General features: G+C 34.3%; 1 protein-coding gene across 1 annotated transcript in view; it reads right to left on the bottom strand.

The window, feature by feature from the left end:
- Positions 1–3,143: 3,143 nt before the first annotated feature.
- The window catches only part of LOC112596232 (inhibin beta chain-like), a 69,140-nt gene continuing 59,159 nt past the window's right edge, over positions 3,144–13,124 (bottom strand). The window contains exons 3-4 of the mRNA XM_025341735.1: positions 8,037–8,266; positions 3,144–4,094 (exon numbers count right to left, since the gene is read on the bottom strand). Coding sequence (XP_025197520.1) covers positions 3,483–4,094; positions 8,037–8,266 — 842 coding nt within the window. The 3' untranslated portion in view covers positions 3,144–3,482. The remainder of the gene's footprint in view (positions 4,095–8,036; positions 8,267–13,124) is intronic.

Genomic DNA, 13,124 nt, shown 5'->3' with positions numbered 1-13,124 from the left:
TATTTTTCTATGCGCGTGCCCTGTACATATAATAACACTTTGGTGATTGAGAGTTTAATTTATAATAAACGATTTCTGTTCGATAACAATTATTACTTACAAACGTTTTATAAGAGATCACAGAACATTTTTCTAAAATAGTTATAATTACAATTATTATTGTTATAATTTATTGTTATTAATAATTTAGAATCTATAAAATCTATCATTACTTAATATGTATCTATGTATATACGTAATATGGAATATTAAAGTATCGTAAGTTAAGTTTTTCGCGTCATAAACATTAATTTAAAACCAACAATAAAATGTAATGTCCTAGTGGAGTGGATACATAATATATCTATGTATAATAAATTATATATTATTATTGTAAGACGAAGTTTGAATTGCTGCTACTAATTACATTTTACTACGCGTAATTAATATTATTATTATTTCTGAAGCGTTTGAATAAGAATATTATAACACTTTCCTACGCAATTAAAATATTTATTTTTTTTTTTCATGGGGTAAGATTATACGCGATCGTATACGATATACACGCATGCACACATTAAGAAACAAAACATTCGTGCTCAAGTATGTGCTCACGAACTATGAAAATATTATCTACGAGCTAACAGCGATAGGTGTATTGAGTTCATATTATTATGAGTGTATATAGTTTAATATTATAGTTTAATGGCGACAGTGCAGGTGAACGCAGCGGGATTGCGGGTAGTCCGGACTTCAAACTCCGTACCGCCTCCTCGCCCCTCTCTATCCGAAATATCAGAAAAACCAAAATTGAAGTTGAATTTTGCTTATAACGATACAAGGATCGCGAACCCCTCCCCCGAAATGTTTTCCGGCTTACCACGAGTGCACAGGTTAGGTTTCACACTTTCACGCAATGTATTATGATAATAATATATAATCGGACTACACATAACATCACATCCGTTCATTCTACGCTTTTCGACGAGACGAATAATTATACAATATTTAACGGCCATTGCCTGTAACAGCAGAGCATGTTTTTTCGTTCGTCGTCGGCGCGTCGGACTGCGGTGGAATACTTTCGTCCGTCACATCCCATGGTCGATCGTCGTCAATATTGTACCACGGTTTTCGCGAATCAAACGATAATTTTTACAATATTGCCGTGCTATTTTCGGTACGTCTATTCACTTATTATTCATACGTCGTTTTGACGCGGAAACCAAATGAAATTAGTTACTTTGGGCGCTGTGAAAATGAGAGTGAAAAATACTAAAGACGTGTCGTCGTTGCTACAATTACGAATTCAACAGACGTACCTAAGTTATAATTTAATATTATTATTATTATTATTATTATTAAAGCGCTATCGCGTTTATATAAATATTATTTACTGATGAAAAGCAGAAAAAAAACCGGCGATAACTATGATTATATAATATCGCTGACCACTATTTTGCGATCACTAGTAGTCAGCCGTGTTTGTTTTACTTAGTATACATAAATTACCTGTATAGGGCTGTGAAATGCCTATAAACAAATAAAGTTTTATACACGACTGAAGTGCATAATATATAACTATAGTTATATTTTTATGCAGTAGCAAAAAATAATTACGAAGTCGAGGAACTGCAATGCGATATCGTTTATTATTTTATTTCAGATCGTACCACGGGACGTGCATATTTTGCGGCGCAAAATATCGTTGCGATAATATATTATAAAAAAAACAATTGAACGGGTTTAACACCGTAACGAATATTTCAATATTATTATAATATATGATATGATAATAATAATATACTTATTATTACTTACAGATCGGAAACAGTGGCTATTATTTAGTATAACGCATTAAATCTCGCGAGCGTAAACCATTACAAAAAATGCATCAGGAAATGCATATATGTATGTCTATGGGACAAGTAAAGTTGGAGCGTTTGTAGGTAAACCGCAGTGAGTGTGTATAAAATATTTGACTAAAAACTCGAAAGAACCGTCGACTGGCGTTTTTTTTTCGGTCTCGCCGATCCGCCACATACGCCTGCATCGTTTACGACGAACGCTTTTACGTAAATATTATTTTATATCGTGACGATATGACGCGATCGAGTCCCCACGGGGTCGTTAGAATTCGGTTTTTTCTTCTTTTAATCACACTTTAGAAAACTCGGCCGATGACAACCTCGCGTATAAGTGCGTTACTGTAGTAATATGTACCCCACGTCCGTCCGTCACCGACGACGATGACCGTCACACAAATATGTAAAATATCTTATTCGATAACGGTCAATGATGAAATAATGAGGAAAAAATAATGGGAGACGGTCGATCGCGTTTGATTTTCAAAATTATACCTTTTTATAGATCGAGTGCGTTCATATCGTGTTATCGCCGATATTTCTAGCAAAACCCAAAATTGCGTCCGTGATTATATCGTTAATTTATTGTAATTCGTCACTTCGTCGATTTCGACCAGACGTACGACGTACTAAATTCGTTTTTAGATACGTTGAAGAAAAATTCAAACTGATAGAAAATGTCTATTCAATCTTAATCTCTTTTGAAAAAAAAACTCCTCAAAAAATCGAGAACAACATTGGAAAATTTGAAAAACGGAAAATCACAACAAAAGTGAAGAAAATGAATTTTAAAAAACAACTAAATATAGGTAGATGCGTATTATAACGATCGGTAAAAAAAAAAAAAAAAAAAACAAAAATGAATGTGGCAAATTTTCAACATAAATTGAAAACAATATCGTTCGATTTGAAAAAAATCATCAAATCAAATTTTTGGGATGTGATCCGGATCACCGGTCTGTGACGTACATCCGAGATGGAAAGGGAGGGGTAAGAATTATAAAAATCTTTTTCAGTTTGGGACGAATAAAAGTCACGCGATTTTCGTGCGAACCCACTCGGAACGTTTTACAGGTAGGTACCTATCGTTTTAAATCGTTCTGCGATTTGCGGGCAGATGAAGAGGAGCGAGAAGAAAACGATGACGATGTCCGGGGAAGAGCGGGGAAAAAGGCGCGTAAACAATAATGATAAGAAGTACGAGAATAGTATTATAATGAAGAGATACGAAGACGAAGTAGAAGAAGTAGAATACGAGGAAGAAGAAGAAGAAGAATAAGAAGAAGAAGAAGAAAAAGAAGAAGAAGAAGAGTAATAATAATGGAAAAATACCGTCGAGCGAGGGACGTAATATTATATGATACGTTTATCTTATGGTATGTCTTACGCCGAAGTGACGTATGCGACGTGATCGCATTACAATTTTTGAGTAAATAATAATAATTATACAATATACACGGTATACGGTATACGTGGTGCGTGCGCGATTGAAAATATATAAATATTGCGACGATGTAATAATATTATACGTTATAATAATAATAATAATAGTAATAGTAATAATATTGGGCGCGTCTATTGGTGTACTAGTCCACGCTCGTCTCGTCAGCGTCGCCCGTCGTCGTGGCGGTGGCCGTATTAGGGACAACCGCACTCGTCAATGACCATTTTGGGCAGGTCCCGCTTGATGATGTTACCGTCGTCGGTGAAGTAGATGAGCGACATGGACGAGAACTTGACGGGCGCGCAGCACGGTTGGAATATGGACGAGTGTTTGGCCTTCCGGTAGTCCTCGATGGCCTGCGTGTAGAAGTTGAGGTACGTGTCCGGTGTCCTGTGCACGCCGCCACAATCGCCGCGGCAGTAGTTGGCGTAGTAGCCGCCGGGCGCGATTATCCACGAGTCCCAGCCGATGTCCTGGAACTTGATGTAGAACCGCTGCTTGCAACACTGGCCGCGCACCGCCAGCGAACAGTCCAGCGCCCGGCGGCGCACGCGCCTCGCCACCGTCGGGTCGGTGTACACCATCAGGAACGGGTTCTCCCACTCGTTGGCCTGCCTGGTGTCGTGGAACAGCACCGGCGACACCAGGCCGCCGCACCCGGAACAGTCGATGTGGAACCGCAACCGGTGCTTGCCGCTGGACCCGTACCACTCGCGCACGGTGTTCGTCACGTCCACCGATATCCAGCCCAGGTTGTTCAGCGACAGCGACAGCGACGACGCCAGCGTGGCGTGTTCGTCGAATTCCTGTTCGTGTACACAACATACGATACAATAAAAATGTGCAATAAAAATCAATAATATAAATATATATATATATATATATATATATATCGTGCATCTAATATTATATACCTAGTGGTGACGCCGTGTCGTGCATGCAGTTTTATGGATCATACTACGATCTCTCTACCGATATCAAGGGTTCTTAACCTTTTGAGATCCACGCCCCCCCCTTAAAACTATTGTATGAGTTCACGACCCGTCTCCTCATTACCATAAGATTGGTGTATGCATAATATTTGTATATATATAAAACATAATATACGTCATAACATACTTTCATGTTGGTTATTGTGTTTTTTTTAACTTTTTCACGCCTCCTTTGGAGGGAGGGGGGGAGGGGCTCCCGAGTTGAGAAGCCTTGTTCTATATTATTTAAAAAAATATAATTTGTGGGCCAGTGAGTACTTCGAGGTTATTTTTCTTGACGCGCGGAAATGATTTTTGGGTGTAACAGGTAGTATGTTGTACAGAAAAAAGAAAATTTTAAATTTTCCGTACTTTCGATTATTTTACAAATAAGTATTTTAGTAAATACTAATTAGTTTCGATTGCATCCGTTTATATGAACAAAAAAAATATTCGATTTTCAGGAATCGAAACGAAATTTGTGTGTACGATACCCTTGCAATAGCAACATAATACGTATATAGATTGAAAACGAGTAAAAAGCACCCTTCGAGTTTCGGGGAATATATGTATATATAGCTTTTATTGAAATCGGTCGAGTGGTTTCTGAGATTAGCCGTTAGAAACTTACGTTCATTACGGTAAAACGTTTTCGTTCGTTTACGCGAAATTACTACACCCATAAATTTTCCAGTAGTGAGCTGGCCCAGTGGATATTTTAACTAATACATTGGGCGACAAAAATATTACTTAGAAAAAACTTTTTGTCGCCTAATTGACCATATATTTAATTGCTGGGCGACAACGATTATTTGTAAAAATGACAATTTTTAAAACTATTATACAATTATTTCTTATGTTTAATTTTGTTATTTATTTATACATATCTATATTATATCGTTCAATCATTTGAATTTGGGAGTACAAATAATTATTGAAATTTACTACATTGGAAAACCCGTGTGACCGATCTTCTTAGGTACTCATAGAATAATACAGTACGCAAGAAACAATTCATTCTATGCGACAATGTGACATGTTTCATTTGGTCATCAGTCGTTCCAATAAATATCTACAAATTATTTTCGATTTTTTTTTAGTCCTGGTTCCTACAAGCTAATTCTTATATTTACTTTAATATGTTGTTTTTTATACTTATATAACAAAATGTATAGGTAGTGTATGTTATTGATTCCTTTTTTTTATTAGTATTGTGAGTTTTGATGGTATTGATGGTTTTAAACATTCATTTAACATTGATAGATATAAGTAAGGTTTTGTATATTCAATTCTGAAAAGTATTTTTTAGGCGTATATATTGATTTTGGTTATGACGTGTGTACATTTTTTTTTTTAATGTCACCCAGTGATAATTGCTAAAAATATTCACTGTGGGCTGCACGTATAGATATTTACACATCAAAAAGTTTTGTACATTTTATCATCTACGTATTTTATTTTTAAATATTTAAAATTAAAGATATTAAATTTCGAGATGCAATGACCCTTGAGTCGCGAAAGTAAAATCTTCCGCGGGTTAGGTAAAAAATTACACTTTGTGTTTACCCCTCCCCTTCTCCATTCACCATAACTTGGGGGTTTTCAAACGAAGAGAGCTGGGGGAAAAGCCCCATATTAATATTATGATATAGTATTTTTATATTTTTGCATCGTTATATGCTGTGTGTGCACCGTCACACGCGGCTGGCTGTAATACAAATGATTCTTCACGCGTATTCACTGCTGCGTTGTATGCTGCAGTGCGTACATAAAGGCGGATTTAAGAGAGGTCGGGTTGGATTAGGAAACTAAAAAATAACGAAGTTGCATATTCTACACACTCATACAATAAGTCTATTCTGATAAATGAGCCATGGTGCTGTGTTCTAAATTTAAAAACCTTCGCCAAAAATAAATTCCTCTACGACCAATGATTATAATATATAATATAATAATGTATAATATAACCATGATTATTAATTATGAGTTTATAACTATACTGCACAACATCACATGGTTGAATTATGAGTCATATATTTTACCGTCTTTATCACGGTTGTAATTTTAAAATCGAACTCACAAAAACAAAAACAATTATGATAAAGTTTATTATATATATTATTTATTATTATTTATTTATCAAGTATTCATATCATATATAGTATAATCGAACTTGCAGTGTACTTGACGTTAACGTCAACATTAATAACTACAATAGATCGTGTGGATATATTTGGCCAATACCCTTAGATTGTATTCAAACTAGTCCACAAGGAGCAAAGAATCAAAGTTCCATGGTTAGAATGTTGCACAACGTAGCAAATGTATTATCAAATTATTAGTCACGTATTGGGTGACGACATTATCGTCTATGCCCTTATCGTTTTGTATCAAATTAAGGCTTTCGAAATTGTCTTAAACTTAAAGTATACTGTACCGGTTACTCCATCCCCCCAACATATTGTAAATCGTATGAAGTGTGCCTATGTGCTTACGCAATGCGACGTATTGGTAAAGAACCGGGGTTTTGGGTGAGAACTGAGGATTGAATGCAACGATAAAAAAGAATATCATAGACGAGATGGATGCGAAAAATGCGCCCGTTGAGAATTCACGTAGTATAATAATAAGGGTATATGGAAACGTGCGTACTTATACGTTTACAGTACGCGTATAAACATGCGTGGAAGACAGTCTGACCAGTAACAGTCTGAGGACTTGGGCCAATGCATCATTACAGCGATAGAATGGAAGAGAAGAAAACCAAGACATGTTTAAACTACGAGCACAAATTGATATTATAATGTTCTATGTTATAATCGGATGATAATATAAATGAGCTTATGAGGTGCTTTTGTGACGATAAAATAATTCGTGTTGATTATCAAACCTCTGGTATATAGTATAAGTACACACATATTTTCACTTGTAAGTCATTTCCAACCACATAATAATATTATCTTTGCGGTACTAAAATCTCGCGCTCAAATATATAATATAATCATAATAGTATGTTAGCCGCAATATATCATTCCCAGTTTGCAACTGTGTTAACATACGCACTCTAAACACTCGTTGCAGTATTATGTAATTGCGTACACATTTTATTGTTTTAGGAAACATTATAGCGTTATTTTAGCGATCGCATTAAATTGTATGGCAAAAGATTTATTAATGGTTATTATATACACCCTATAAGTTCATTTGGGGTTAGAATAGATTTTAGTGACCTATTTGAACCATTTCCAACTATTGTGAATTATATAATATGCATTGAACGATGTTATATTCTTTATATTATAATATTATGTTAACCATAATAATTGATTATTATATACATCCGCAATAGATTATTGTTCAAGTATAATCATTATAATAATATTTTTTTTATAATGCATTTGAAAAATTCAATAGCATTGGTTATCAAGGTGTTATTTAATATAAGATATAAAGATGATATATAAAATTTGATTTAGAATAATCTATTTTCTAAACTACAGAACTAATTATATTATAAAATTACGAGAAGAAATAGAAAATAATTTAAAAACTTGAAATTAATCTTAATCGTTAAAATGCTCTAGACCTATATATTTTATTTTAAGTTTTTAACATTTTTTAATGAAAATAATTTAAAAAAAATCATATGAATAATAGCTTATAACATTTTATAAATATGTGTATAATACAAACTTAAATGGTAAAATAATATAATTAATTAAAATACTACGACTACTCTAATAGTAATAAATGTTGTGTATTTTTTGTGAAACATACCTTACCACTTAGGAACGTGGTATTCCGCATTGGGTTCGTACGGAAGTTTATTTTGAACAGCCACAAAGTTACATTGTGACTGTGATGGGTCCTACGCACGGCCGGGGGAACGTCCGGCCTGTATTCTAACCTAAACCACAGTTTCGCAGATTTGACTTTTACGGAATCAGTGCTTCCCATATCCTGTGACCACGGAAATTCCAACAACGTTTGTCCGTTTAACGTTGATCCTGGAACAATACAAATTAAAACGTAAATTGTATAATATATTATTTTAAATAATGGTGAAATAATATTGAAAAGTCATGTTTACGAACAGATTTTCGTCTTTCATATCTGAAAAAGCTTTATACAACCCAACAGGCAGTATTATATTATCATTCGAATGGTATATCGATAGTATATTGATTAACGCGATAACGACTAGATTATTGGAGAAATGTCGAGACGTTTGTAGTGGGCTATGACATTCTAAACGTGTAAAAGCCGCAAATGTTAGGAGACAGCGCGGTTTGTATGTTGTACCCGACCCGTAAATCGTATTCTAACAACTTGATGACGCTCGGGTCGAATATTCGTAGATTTTAACACTGCAGTTATATTATACATATCTTGTACATAGTATTGTTCGTGGTTGTAAAAATCAAATTTTAAATGCTAAACAACGCGATCTACAAACATATGCGAAGTGCAACGACATTTCACAGGAAAAACGCTATTACTATAATGAAAATTTTTGCCCAAAGAAAGTCTTTATTATAAGGATGTCGATTACGGAATACAGAACCGGTAAACATCCGCGGTATACCCCGACAAATTATAACGTATAAGCTGTGTATTTTTAACGACTATAGAGTTGTATCAGTCACAGCGCTGAATATTGTGACTTATAAGTAGAGTCGTAGCGTCAGGCGAGTTCGAAATTTGAAATGTTGTCGATTCCGTTAAAACACACCACTCTGTCGAACGGTGAAGACTACATTATTTTATGACGGTTTCGACGGGTTTGAGTCACACAAACGTACGACGGACGGTGTTGCTTAAAATCCGTATATGCAATAATCCTTCGTTCTTTTTATGCGTTTCGCGCGTGCGTATCTGTACACGACCGTTTTAATTTTATTACCTCGTTAGCGCAGCGGCAGAATGTCACCCCGTAGTCAACGTCGAAACTTAAAAAATATAAACGAGGCTTAACTGTGTACGCCGAACAAACGTCGTCGTCCACGTCGATAATAATATAATAACATTTAAACGTAAAATACGACGTAAGTAATATTATAATATTTTGTACAGTCGTCATCGTCAGCCGTACGAGCGGCGCGTGCCTCAATATAATAATACGCGATATTGTCTCGAATTCGGAGAAGAAAAACACACACACACACAAGTGCGTGAGCTCACAGCATGCTCGTCGTTCTCTGCCGAATGCAATAAAGGAAATTCCATTTTATCTTACGAGGAAGTGGAGGACCACGTCATAATATCTTACATTGTATTATCCGAAACTCGATTTGACGACGACGTTCGGTCGAGGAGATTTCGGAGCAATACGGCAATGTGCTCATCTGTATCGCAGGGAATTCGAAGAATCGTTTTTTATTCGCGGTGTCGGGCGCAATACTCGTGTTAGGTTCTCGGAAAGTCGCGACTTCCCGGCGTTCGTTTTCCGGTTAACATAAATACGTTGCATTCACACGCACACAATAATAGTTACGTAGGTATATTAATGCCGTCGTTTCAAAATGTGGTGTACACTGTCGCGATGATATTGCAATATTATTATTATTATTATTATTGTATTTCACGTTAATAATAATGTCGTCTATATCGGCGTAGAGCGGTTGGTTTTAAACGCGTCGCGTCGATAAAATTTTTCGTTTAATCGTGTTGTCGCGCGTGCACATGTGGCGACGACGGTCGTTACTCAGACTCGCGTGCCGTTATATTAATATACAAAGTGCAGTAATAACATTAATAATATTATACGACGATGATACACAATCGAAATTAAATTCGCTCCTGCTGCGGCCTCGTCGGACGACGTTTCGGACGACGTACGATAAAAAATAATGCCATAATAATAAAACGCGTACGAGACCATATTATATTATCGTGATTAATATTATATTATTACTCGGCAGACACGCGCTGCGCGTTATATGGGCACTATAATGTTGATAATAATAATAATAATAATGATGATGCGGACTGCATCGCGATTGCATGCGATTAAATTATTATTGTTGTTATGTATATAGCTGCACGTGTTAATGTTATGCAGGCGCGAAGATTTAAATACCGTGACCGTATTCGCCGCTGCCGAGATGTCGAAATGTTGTATTTTATAAACGTTACGGACGTGGCGGAACATCAAATTCGCAAGAAGTGTTCATTTGCTGGTGAATGTTTACGAAGATATTATCGTGCAAACATTGAACGTCGTCTTCACCGGTGATTGCCAACTGAGTGTGTTGGGTGGACATTTTCAATAAAAAATCATAACGTTCACACTTTAATCCGGAAAGTCAAAACGGGCTTGACACGGTGTAACACGAAAATAAATATGAAACGATAGTTTTCGACTATGAAACCCAAAATATGACAGTTATAATCGTTCTACGTCCGTTTTTATATCAAGCATCAACTATTATTTTGGTTAGAACATTATTTTGGGACAATATTCGGCATGTATAGGGAAAAACTGCTATTGCTTTCTGCAGGCGTCCTTTACCAGTCATAAATTCCTTGAGATAAGGTTAAAACCTTTGTGATAGTGTTCTACGAAAAAAAATGGTTGCAAAAAAGGTTGTGTAATTCTAAATGTTCCATTGTAAATTGTCATGCATAAACATAGTTCTAAACTAAATTAAATTTTAAACTTTTGTCGTAAAGGTCGACTATTGTTTATACTTCATAAAAAAAGGCATTTTATAAATATTAAAACAATCTCGAATATGACTACATTTATATTTTATTATATTGAATAAGAAACAGTATAATAATATCAACAACTAATGTTGTGCTGACTTGATATCTTGTTGGGGGTAAAATTTTACAAAATTTTTAAATTTTTAAAATATTTTTTCTACTTCATCACTCTATCATGTGGAGATACAAACTTCATTTTGTAAATAAAAATCTAATTTTTCTACCATAAATCATTTTTCTAAACATTTTGACGTATCAAAATCAAAATTTGAATAAATGTAGTTTTTGAAGTATTACATTTTTGTATATTAAAATCTATGACGATGATTCTGGAATACATGGGATCGATGGTAATTTGATAATTTTAATAATTAATATTTATCAGTTATCTACCAAAATTTCTAATTCATAAAATATTCAAACTCCAAAAATAAAATAGATCCAATATTACATCTGATTTATATTTTTTGTAAAATCATTTTTAAGAACTATTGTCTATTAACCTAATAATATGCATTTTAAAAACTAAACTAATTTTTGGAATTTTGAATTAGCTTCATAGACATTTTCAAAAACATAAGCTAATAAACAATTTATAGTACAAAATGTTGATTGTCTTGGGAAAATAGAAGTTTGTATACTCATAATACTCCTAAAATAGTACTAATTCATTTGAGAATGCTTGGTGAATCGTAGTTAAAACAAAATAATTTTTAATAGCCTCGACGATCGTGCTGTATAGGTTTAAATATTTTAAAAGTTTTAGAAGACATTTATTATATCGTTATTGATTTCCATTAAAACTTATCGAAGTACCTTTATACTTCATAGACTTAAACATTTTAGAATTTTAAACAGAACAATAAGACAATAATATATTATAAACACTGTTTGCCGATAATCATGTACATAATCACTGGATAAATAGACGTACAGGATATAAGGCATCCGGTAAACATAATAACAAATATGAACGCGTAATGCATTAATGCTTATTGGTGTCAACTTATTATGGTAAACACATAATAATATATTATTATATATCGCACTCATTAAGACGACTACGCTAATATTGTCTATACCACTGACGCATATGTGCAGGGACGTTTTATTTTCTATAGCAACCCTAGACAAACCCAACTAATATTTTTTTAGTCCAGTATCGTAATTCGATCAGTGTAAATAGCATCGGTTATCCTGTTTCAACAGTTTACTTTTAGAAGCCACATCTTTGTCCACGCGCGTCTAGACATTGTCTAGTTAATGGCTTGGCATTAGTATTGGTTTAAATGTTCGTCTTATAAACAAATCCGGGGGACATTTAAACTAAGCTGTAGAACACAACGCGACCTTTATGAATATTCGTCGTAAATACTACACTGTGCAATTATTTTGCTGTCTTCGATATGGGGGTATTGAGAATATTTTCCCAGATAATATACACATTATACAGATAAAACTGTCAACGTCTATTTAAATCGAACGCAAATAATTCAACGAGTCGGAAACAGTTTCTATTTCACGTTTGCGAGAGAAATACGAATGTTGGGTGGCGTCGCATACACAATAATAATATAAAATCTTATAGTATCGGGATGCGCGCATCTCATCATCGTTTAACATACAATATTTTATTATACCTACGTATTGTACAAAAAATTGTTTTATCGTAAACGGCCGGTTACACGTCATCGCAGTTATACAACATTATATTATCATATAATAATATAATATTGTGTTGATATCACGATTTCCATGATATTAATTACAAATTGTTTTATTTATTTATGTACTTATGCGGTAATTATAAATAATATCATTATTATAATAGGATGACCATGACACGTGTCAAATAATTTATAATAATACGTATGTATCATACGCACGCGACATAGACAATTTATTTTTCATGCGACCGGCACTGTTTAGGCTCTGGGTCAATACAACAGAGTTTATTGACCTAATTGTCAAATCGAAAGACGATTCGTACGGTTATTATTAAACTATACGTGATTTAAATTCGACAAATACGTATTTAAAATACCATTACTGAAGAATCTGTATAAGTGTATTATAATTTTTGCTACTTTACGTAACAATTACGTAGACTAATGCATTTAAACACTGACTCGTTATGTATCACGGAGAATGCTCTAT

The sequence above is a fragment of the Melanaphis sacchari genome, unplaced genomic scaffold (genome assembly GCF_002803265.2).
Source record: "Melanaphis sacchari strain LSU unplaced genomic scaffold, SCAv2.0 Contig310_pilon_pilon, whole genome shotgun sequence".
NCBI lineage: Eukaryota > Metazoa > Arthropoda > Insecta > Hemiptera > Aphididae > Melanaphis > Melanaphis sacchari.
This window is presented reverse-complemented; position numbering and strand designations above follow the sequence as displayed.